At 38.7% G+C, this 10,627-nt stretch overlaps 2 protein-coding genes across 7 annotated transcripts; one reads left to right on the top strand and one right to left on the bottom strand.

Annotated features, from left to right (window-relative positions):
• Window positions 1-2,064: 2,064 nt before the first annotated feature.
• miox (myo-inositol oxygenase) lies at window positions 2,065-5,097 on the top strand. Of its 6 annotated transcripts, none has more exons than XM_077710524.1 (10): window positions 2,065-2,209; window positions 2,285-2,359; window positions 2,850-2,930; window positions 3,020-3,182; window positions 3,413-3,507; window positions 3,610-3,719; window positions 3,890-3,957; window positions 4,165-4,229; window positions 4,309-4,421; window positions 4,751-5,097. In XM_077710524.1, the coding sequence occupies exons 1-10, from the start codon at window positions 2,192-2,194 to the stop codon at window positions 4,860-4,862; spliced, it is 900 nt and encodes a 299-aa protein (XP_077566650.1). In that variant the 5' UTR covers window positions 2,065-2,191; the 3' UTR covers window positions 4,863-5,097. The 6 variants fall into 6 exon arrangements, with proteins under 6 accessions (XP_077566650.1, XP_077566651.1, XP_077566652.1 ...); XM_077710525.1 differs by having other exon boundaries at window positions 3,440-3,507; XM_077710526.1 differs by having other exon boundaries at window positions 3,440-3,507; window positions 4,180-4,229.
• lmf2a (lipase maturation factor 2a) lies at window positions 4,462-10,385 on the bottom strand. The gene is made up of 14 exons (XM_077710520.1): window positions 10,192-10,385; window positions 9,474-9,727; window positions 9,379-9,407; window positions 9,051-9,244; window positions 8,332-8,510; window positions 8,098-8,239; window positions 7,885-8,013; window positions 7,562-7,667; window positions 7,371-7,467; window positions 7,025-7,207; window positions 6,740-6,908; window positions 6,055-6,166; window positions 5,855-5,963; window positions 4,462-5,609 (listed from the first exon to the last, which is right to left on the bottom strand). Exons 1-14 carry the CDS (start codon window positions 10,283-10,285, stop codon window positions 5,241-5,243), a joined length of 2,166 nt encoding a protein of 721 aa, XP_077566646.1. The 5' UTR covers window positions 10,286-10,385; the 3' UTR covers window positions 4,462-5,240.
• Between the last annotated feature and the right edge of the window lie 242 nt (window positions 10,386-10,627).

A 10,627-nucleotide genomic window follows, 5' to 3' on the forward strand; every position in this document is an offset into this window, starting at 1 on the left:
AAATATATATTTGTGTGCCTTCCAGGTTATCCAAACGCACGATTCCTTCCTTTGTCACAACAATGACATCAGAATACTCGCTCGCCATCACAATGGCCGAGAGACATTTGATTTGGCGGATCATCCTAAAGAAAGTGCCCCCATCCAGGTGGTCTGAAATGGAAGGGAAAGCACCAACGGATGGCCGGGGTCAGTCCAGAGGACGTCGCCACACCCACGGCCGAAAGGCCCACGCACAGCCAGGGAGGGGGGGCTGCGTTCTGGGTACCTGTCAGGTGCAGAACCTAAGTCACCGCCTCTACCAGCTGATAGGACGCAATGGCAGGGAAGACTCCTCCCCTATTAATCCTCGCAGTCCTCACAGTTACGGATGAGATTTGGATGGGACGTTTAGGATCTTTATTAGTGATTGCAGAACACTACTTCTTTTATTTCAGCATTTCTTACTAAACTTTTGAGCAATTTGATCAACGTTTTAGTAGATTTTCCTGTCATTTTCAAAATTGACGTGATAAGACCTTAACAATGGTGGACATACACTTTTTCTGTTCTTTAATCCCCGTGAATAATTCATTAATATTATGTACTCGTTTTATTATTTAGTTCTATATTATTTATTGGATTAATATAATCAGTTTTTGGGGAAGATTATGTGAAAATGTATCATTTTTAGTTGTATTTATTTACTTATTGTTAGATAGATGCTGCCATTATTTTTAAAAGAATTTTAAATAGAAATGTATCCCATGTTGTTGGAATTTAATTATCCCAGGAAACACAAAAATGAAATAACTATTATTTATTTTAACGGTTTTAAATGTAAATAAAATATGACATAACAACAGATAAAGAGATATTTTATAAAGTACACCTATGTAATTTAATACAAGATCTGTGTCATCAAATGCCTTTAAAATAAAAACAGAAATGCTTGAGTTACTAAAAAATCCTGATCATGTCTTTCTAAATATTTAGTTAAGAAAACGACAACAACAAACCCTGTTCACTTGACGTGTTAATGACATCAAAATTAAAGAGTTACATTAGAACATTTTTCCTTATACTATTTGCCTTATTTGCATCCGATTTCTCTCACCGGTTTAAACCTCGACCCATTTTACAACCCTTTAATTTACTTATTTTTTTTGAATGACTTGCTAAGTTGAAACATTGCCCTTGGATTGTGCTCATGTGCCAAATACTGTGACGTCAGACAATTCCAGTGAGCGAAGAAGCTTTTTAACAAACTGTCCTCAAACAAACCAAAACATTAGACAACCAGCCAAAGGATCGATCCACCCATGCACTTCCAGCCAATCAGGAAAGTAGCTCTTAGGAGTAAAATACTTATTAAACCAAGTCATTCACAACAGCTGAATTTGACACAATTATTCTGTATGCCTTTGACCGGTTTAATCCAAGAGCGAACAACTAGTTGTCTTATTTGAGAGGAAAAGTACGAACCTAACAGTTATTTGATATTGAAATGTAAATATGGTACATAACTAAAACTTTAATTTAAATTTCTGAAATGTTTATACGAGAGAATGTGTTGTTTTAAATGTAAACATTGTGTAATAAAACTTCATAACATACCGTTGTTTCTAATGATAGACATCCATTCCATTAAAGTTTAATGGATTATTAGGTATGTTTAATGATTAAACATACCTAATATACAGAAAACACCTGGTATAAAAAATACAATAATAAAAAGTGTGCTAATTATGAAAATGACTAATTATCTTATTTGGAAACATTACTTTTAAAAACCAAAGCACCAAACAATTGCCAGCAAAAAAAAAAATAAAATAAAAATATTAGCCCCTTTGAGCAACAAAACAAACAAACAAACAAAGAAAAAAATCTAATATAATTTGTATCACATTCACATGAAATCAATTTTAAACCGGGGGAAAAAATAGCCAATTGCTCAAAATTCATACTATCACTATTTTGGTCTTTGGTTAGAAAGTGAAGTTTTCATTGACATCATTAAAAAAAAAAGCAGTTTTGAAAGCAGGTTATCGGAAAACATTGGGAGCATTGCATAAACATGCAAAGGCCAAGGTTGAACAGGATAGGTAGGAGAAGAACGTCACAGAATTCGGGTTAAAGTGTGACTGGACACAAGCGGACGCTTCGTATAAATGAGTTTTGCGGCAACAACAACTAAACAGCATTTACAAGCATGAGGGTCGTCAACTTGGTAAGAGCACTTCTTTACTATGACATTTTGTGTAAATATAAATGTCATTCATTTTTTTTCTCCCGCCAATTGAAGATTCCAGACCCATCTCTGGATTATCGTCTAAATTTGGCACCTGAAACTAAAAAGGAACACTACAGAAACTTTCAGGCAAGTAAAACTAAAGATATGGTGCACGAGCAAGTATCTTTTACATTTAATACGCATTATTATATTAAATAGTCAGTCGGAAAGCTTCTTTCATACATACATTATTTTTTCAGAAATATTTGTATTATATTCATATACTATCACTTCCAGCCCCCACTAGACACCCAATCTTAGTTTAATAAGTGATGCCCGCATATTTTTTGATAGGAAATAGAACCCTTTCAAGCAAAAACAAGGTAAAAGTTACAAATAAAAACGAATCAAAAAACAGACTCAACAAGAATTCTAAATAAAAAAGTTCACCTACAAAAGATAAAACTAAATGTCATCAACTAAAAACTGAATAAGATCACTTCCAGTCCCTATCAGTCAAAACAAATTGTCCTATTTCTATCAATTTTTTCAACACCAACTTTCCTAATTTTCCATACCTTATTGTCACTGAAACATTGTTATTAACTAATATCCAATGAGGCATTTATTGTTTCAGAAGGGGAGTGTCGCCCAGCACGTGTACAACACATACAAGCTGATGCACACTAACCAGAACGTGGACTTTGTCAAGCAAAAGGTTGAAACACACTAATTCACAATCCTCAAATCTACAAGTAGACAGCCAGTATGAATAGTACAAAAAAAAATTCTTACCATTTGCTGCAGCACTTAGAATGGAAAGACTGCAACCACGCCGAGATGACCATGATGGACGCCATCATGTCTTTGGACAATCTGGTGGACGAGTCAGATCCAGATGTGGACTTCCCCAACTCCTTCCACGCCTTCCAGACGGCCGAGGGAATTCGCAAAGAGCACCCGGACAAAGGTGTGTGCAAGCTTCTTGTTCCCTGAAAGATTATCCATAGTTTAAAAACTATTCAAAAAAAGCTGAAATTAGCCCCACCGTGACAATACTATGCCTAGTATATGAATGTAAAAACATGTCTTGGAGCATCCTTGCCATGAAATCCAGCATAAAACCCAAGTTTCTGCTAGATTTCTTGTGTTTTGGTACTCATCTTGCTAGGATTATGCAAATTCTAATATTCTTAGCAGGGATATGTCTTGAATGTCTTTTGCCAGACTGGTTCCAGCTAGTGGGTCTCATTCACGATGTTGGGAAGGTTATGGCACTGTGGGGTGAACCTCAGGTGAAATTTCTATTTCATCTTTGTCAAGTGGAACTGTTTGCAAATTTCCACCTGATTCTTCATACGTACTCATCAGTGGTTGTTTTACACAACTGTCTGCAGTGGGCCGTGGTGGGTGACACATTCCCCGTGGGCTGTGCCTTTCAAAGTTCCATCGTGTTCCGAGACAGCACCTTCCTTGAGAACCCGGATGATTCAAATCCCAGCTACAAGTAGCTATACTATATACATTGAATTTGTTGTCGAGGGTCTGTCTCAAAAGAAAAGTGATCACAAAAAAAGCACTTAACAATCTATTATCATGGTATTTCACTAATTTGCACTTTTAAATGATGCCCACTAATTGCCTAAACTTGAATAATAATGCAATTTTTTCCTTCAGCTGTAAATATGGAATCTACACAAAAAACTGTGGTCTCGACAACGTCTTGATGTCATGGGGTCATGATGGTGAGTATATATTTTTAGATTTTTTTTTTAATAATCTTGGGATCTAATTCCACAATCCATATTTGGGAGATTTAGTTCTTGGACCAACTATCCTAAATTTGAATTTGGAATGTAATTTTCTTGGTCCAAACACAAAATGGTCCCCAAATAAAAAAGGAATATGACTGATTGAATTGTTGATATGCATAGCAAAACTCAATGTGTCAGTGTTGTGTCCATCAGAGTACCTTTACCATGTTCTCCAGTTCAATAAGTGTTCCATCCCAAAAGAGGTGAGTCATCTGTGCACTAGTTTTATCTTTCCCAATGCCTGAATCAATGCGACGTGATGTTTCCGTGCCGTCGTTGCAGGGCCTCAGCATGATCCGCTACCATTCCTTCTACCCGTGGCACTCCCAAGACGACTACATGTACCTGTGTGACGACAATGACCTGCAAATGCTCCCTTGGGTGCAGGCATTTAAGTAAGTGGCATACAATCCAACAAACAAAAAGAATAATGGGTACGTATCATATTGTGTGTTTAATGCTATCAAGGGTTTGCAGAAAAAAACCTGCGTAGGAACATAGTTTGAATTCATAAACACAAACGTATATATTTTGAAAAATGACAGCTTAATACTTCACTTGTCCCAAAATACATGCAGCTAATTAATTTGTACTTTTTCATCATCTTTTACTCAGCATTCTAAATTGAGTGAAAAATGGGCTCTAAAATATTGTTCATTAATTTATTATACTGTTTTAATGTTGACCACTTTTAGAAAAATGCCATTATTTGTGTTCCCTGCAGCAAATTCGATCTCTACACTAAAGTAAAGGAGGATCTACCTGACGTGGAGAGCCTACGTGTGTACTACCAGTCCATAATTGACAAATACTGTCCAGGAATACTAAAATGGTGAAATAGTAAAGCCATATTATTCAATCACCACCAAACAGCATATGATTATTTCCAAATAGCATCCTATTTTCCAATATTCAGTAGCTGTATATGATTATTATTTTTTTTAACCCCATATATTGGAGAAAAATGACTTACAACAATCAGTGTGTTTCCATATTATTTAAAATATTTTTGTGTTATTGTAAAATGAAGTGTGAAAACAAAATTAAACAAAAAACTGAAAAGAAATGTTACATAGTGAAATATTAGTGTTTTTCCAAATATGATTAAATGATCTAATGCGTATAAACATCTTCAAAACGCGAGCCCAAAAGCCCAAAGTACAAATATACACACATACCTCGTTGCTCAATTTGGTAACAGTCGCCCCCTTTTTTCACTGTTCTTTCTTTACCTCCGTGCCCTCATTTATTTTATCACTGGTGACATCCTCCTCATTCTTCTCATCAGTATTTTCCCCTTCCCAAACATCTTCTTGACCTTCATAATCCTCTTCTTTCTCATCTTCATCAACATCTTCCTCCTCTGTCCTTGTTGCATCATCAGTCAGAGGATCTTTTTGATCAGAAATGTCCTTAGAGAGTTTTTGTCTCCTGGGCAATGCCAGCAGCAGGCACAAAGTGGCGCTACACCCGATAAGGGTCCAGATGAGCACGGGGGCAGGAATCCCCGTGACTTGGGCGCGCACCCACCTCACTGCCCGGGCCACGGCGGATTTAGGCTTCGGCCGTGGAGCTGATTTGTCCTGGGTAGGTATTAGTCACATGATAATGCTCCATTTTGGATTCAACCACAATTTGAACACTTTATCTTAACTTAAACAATTTTCCTGCCATTGTCCTCTAGACAAACACTCACTTGCCCCTTCCATTTAAAATGGATTGGACGTCCGTTTAGCACCAGTAATAGAACTGATACTTACATATTTAGCACTGTATTGTGTAAAAAAAACGTAAAGAAAATTTAAAAACAGTTTTTATGAAGTACTACCTTGAGTCCATGTTGTTCCAGCATGCTCTCAAGGAATGGATGGCCCAGATGCACTGTGGGATAGAATTCTTCACTGTAGATCCTCCTCCACCAGCGTTGTGGATAGGAACTGTACACAGATGCAAGGGTGCTATGTTTTTCTGTTTTCACTTGCTCGTGAACACAAAAAAAGGGTGACTTCATGTAGAAGTACTACTAACCCATCCTCTTTGGGTTGTGTGAACCAATATTTGTAGCGGTGGGCTCGCAGGTATGCCGGAGGCTGCTGATGAAAAGGGTAACGTGTGATGTCCGTCTGGACCAGCCTGATGACTGTTCAACAAAAACATGTCAGCCATGAAAGAAGTCCAATGTATTTTGCAAAATATATACTACATATATACGTATCAGGTTTATAGACTATGAACAATAATACAAATATGAAATGATAGGAAAAAAAGGCGAGCCTCAATTCATTGCCTCTTGAGAGAAATGTCTACCATAGGCAGTTCAATAATAGTCCATGAAATTGTAGGGGGAAAAAAGGCAAGACATAAATGAATATTATTTCAATGAGCAAAGTTTAAAAAGTCCAAATAATATGAAACAGTCACCACGAAAATACTGGCAGTTATTCCGCTATTGCAGCAGGTCTTGGAACCCACTAAACATGTAGTATATAGCAATTGGTAGTATTCAGAAATAAATATTATGCCAGGACTGGTAAACTGCACACTAAAATGACTTGGTCTTTTTCCCCTACCGGTGACATAGACTAACTAAAAGTCACATTTCAAAAGGTTGGACCGCAGACCTGAGTAGGGACATGCAGCATAGTTGACATTCTGAGCATAGTGAGAAAAAGGAAAGTGTTTTTTTTTTTTTTTTTTTCAGAAGCAGCCATACCATCTGTCTTGCCCTGCAGCAGTCGGTACACAAGGCTTGTGAACCACGGCGCCTGCGTGTGGCTCCCGAGAGCAGCGAACCACATCTGCCAGTCTAAGCGGGGCTGGTGGGGCGTCACCACAGGGGGTGGAGCACTCACGTTCCCAGGTTTGTACATAAAATCAATTTCCTGCATGGGAAGAAGAGAAACATACCAAAAAATCCGGTCAGAGAGGTTACAAATGATTGTACAGTGCACTACTGCAGAGGAAGTGGTTCTGAATACACTTAGTTTTCTTCTCTCACCGTCCAAGTGACACCATCATGACTTCCCTCTATCACGACTTCAGGGCGACCGCCCACGCCAGTCATCCTTCGGAACAACCCATATGAGTTAACCAGCTGGTAACGATCCACAAGACTGTATGCTTGACGTGCGCCGGGCCATAGTTTGGCATTGGCATCATATTGAATGTATGTAAACGGCACCTACACAAGGAAAAACACACAGAATATACGAATATAGTGTTTCTCAAGCAAGTATTAACTAAATACCTCTGACTTAATTTTATAAGCCATCGTTGTATTTATTTCTTATTATTACTAAACCAGATAAACTTGTTATATGTACTAATTCAGATGTTTAACTCACCAGACTGATGGTAAACATTGCAGCTGCAGCAGCAGCAAACATGGTCCACTGTAGCGTGGACCAAAATTTCCTCAAGAAACCAGAGACACACGCACACCTGGGAATACATTAATGAATACTACATTCATTGAAATACTATTAAAAGAAGACGCTAAAAGAAAATGCAAACAGTGTAGAGGGTGCTACAGTACCTATACATGGCTGAAAGCATTTCCCAAATAAGGGAAAGAACACCAAGCCATACACATGGGAAAATGACACCCTTTAGAAACTGCTCAAAGTGGTGGAAGGTGAATGCTGAAATAGTGTTTAAAAAAAAGTTATTTTTGTGCAGCATGTGTCCATTAAAATACACATAAGCTTCTATTAACAACATAAAAGAGTTGAACCATGTGAACATATAAAAATGAATCCATCCAATCCATTCATCTACTGCATAATTCCATGGGTACAAATTCGAATAAACAGAATAGAGATTAAAAGTATTTAGTCAATATAGGCAGTAATGACCTACCAATTTTGGAGGAAATAGCTTTCATTGTTGTATCCACATTGAGGTTGAAACACTTGATTGTGCCAAAAATGAGCAGAGACAAAATGATAAGCTCCGATATATAACATAACCAGGACCACAGCTTGGATTCTACAGGACGATAAAAGACATTCCTAAGATCATCAAATAAAAACACATCAAAAATAATAATCATTTGCATAGAGGGCATAAAACCTTTGCGTTCTTCTTTGTGTTCGCCCGAGCGTAACCAGAAGCGTACATGCCGGTCATCCAGCAAGGACAAACAAAGAGTCATGGTCAGCAGGTTAAAGAAGTTATAATTGCCCGACAAAATGATCAGCAGTTGCAGCAGCACCTGCAAGGAAAGTATGACAATCATTCCAATGACTTGGAAAAATGACTGCGGGCATTGTGTGCATTCAAGACCAGACATGTGGCGTTGCTCACCTGTGAGTAGAATGCAAAGAGTCGGAGTCTGCGGAGAGGACTGAAGAAAAGCAGTGGCACGGCGATCTCAATGGCAAAGGCGCCCACCACGCTCAGCTTCTGCCACCATACAGGCAACTGGTGGCTAAACCAGGCTAAAGGCGTAGGGATGCACTGGGTTTCGTAGTGATATGTCATTGCTGTTCGACAAGGTGGAAAAAAAAGGTTTTATCATACTGTATACCAAGGTTGTCAGACTCGGGTTAGTTCGCGAGCTGCTTTAACGTCAACTTGATTTCATGTGGGCCATTTTAGAGATAATATTTAGATTTTTTTTAAATATAAATGGATTAAAAGAACTGGATTAAAAGCTCTTTTCCGTCTTTTATAGATCTAAAACAATGTTTATTTTAGCTTTTTTTTAATAATCTATTTTTAGATTTTACTAAATGATTTTTGGACTAAAAACACAGAAAAAAATGATTAAAAATTACAATTATTGATTTAAAAAGGGAAAAAACATCTGGAAATGTAAAATACATCTATACTCTTTATTTTAATTTGATCCTAAAACAGAAAGTCGGCACAAGATTGACTTTCCCGGGCCACACAAAATGATTGGGCGGGCCAGATTTGGCCCCCCGGCTGCAATTTTGACACATGCTGTATACAGTGATTTTCAATTTTTTTCCCCCTCAAATCCTTTCGGTTCAATGTGAGTGACAAAAAAAGTCTCATACCTGTTAATCCCCACCAAGTAGGACAGCGTGAGGTGAGCTTCACAATTCCAGAAGCAAACATGAGTCGGAATAGAAGCCATCGGACCAGCCAAAACGTGATACGGTCGTGTTCGCGGACCCCTCGAGAACCTCTGGTGAGAGTCATTGGGGCCACAAGGATGCAGAGGAAGCCAGTCTCCAGAAGCAAGTTGTCCCTGTTGAATTAAGACTTTAAGATCTTGTTTCATAGCTCAAAACAAAGATTGATAGAGTGAATAGCTTCAGGAAATGGTCCAGTTACACAAAAGTGGTCTGCAAACTAATAGTTCATTCATTACCGAGTACGCACCATTGGAAGTAAAGGAATACCTGCCCAACCTGCAACAGAAACATCAAGTAAGAAAGACGTAGGCATTATCTCTTGTATCACCATGTCATTTTTACCTGGTACATGGATAAGTACAAGAACCACAGGCAGAAGAAAACCACGCTATCCCTTAGTGCCCCCACAAGCACTGCACCCAGACTGAGCGCGGCCCCCAGCAGGCACAGAAACTCCATGGCCGTATGGGTATCTAAACCCAGATGGGGTCCCAGCCACAGCAGGGTGGGTGATGACAGCAGCTGTTCACCCAGAGGTTTGCCGCTGTAGCGCATCATCTGACGGGCGGGGAGCAGACCCTCGTTTCCATAGAGACCTACAAACACATCCCCCAAAATAGTTAATTTAAAAAAATCTATTTGTATTCATCTTGATCTCTATTTGTAGATACTGAAACTTAATCTTGCTTTCAATAGTGGATATATTGCATATAAATGTGAATGTCACTGTGATTGCTTTGTCTAATTCAACGCATAACGCCACAAAAGTACAAGTTCTGTACCATAGAAGTTCCTGTGCTCTGGGCATTGTGGGTAATGTAGTTCTAATCTGATTTGTACGTTTCTTGATCATATAAATCGGTGTGATCAGGCTAACTGAACGGAAAGCGTGATTGTCTTTGATTCTCTTTGTCAAATTTTAAAAGAAGAAAGACAATTTCCAGAATCTCGTACGCCACGTACGCTTCTGTGCAGAGTTGTGGGCTCACAATAGCAAAGTGGTTCGAGTAGGCAACATGTCAAACCTATCCTCCCCGATGAAATCAGAACGTTGTCTTACCTGGAAGTTGCACGTACAGTGACACAAATGCATTCAAATAGATGACTGCCATGCACCAGAGGAACATACGCCGTGGCAAGACGACATCCCCCATGTTTGGGAGTGAACTAACTTGACTTAGGGCGGGACGTTCGAATATCCGACACCCGGGGGTAGCGTGAGAAAGCCAGGCAACGTTAAGCGAGGCCTTCCGCTACTTGACAACTCAGAGCCACGTTGAGCTACTTGCGTAATATTGAGTGGCTCTCTAGCGACATCTAACTCCGTGGAGTGTTCATTGACCAAACAGTAACAGTTAACGCCTGTTGAAGTATGTATACAGAATTGTATTTGTAATTGATTGATAACATCATCTTTCCAGACTTGAACTGCATTTTTATACTTCAATCAAATAAAAAGTGCATGGATTTAAACATTTTTCCCCTGTATTATTATT

The sequence above is a fragment of the Stigmatopora nigra genome, chromosome 2 (assembly GCF_051989575.1).
Source record: "Stigmatopora nigra isolate UIUO_SnigA chromosome 2, RoL_Snig_1.1, whole genome shotgun sequence".
NCBI classification, from domain to species: domain Eukaryota; kingdom Metazoa; phylum Chordata; class Actinopteri; order Syngnathiformes; family Syngnathidae; genus Stigmatopora; species Stigmatopora nigra.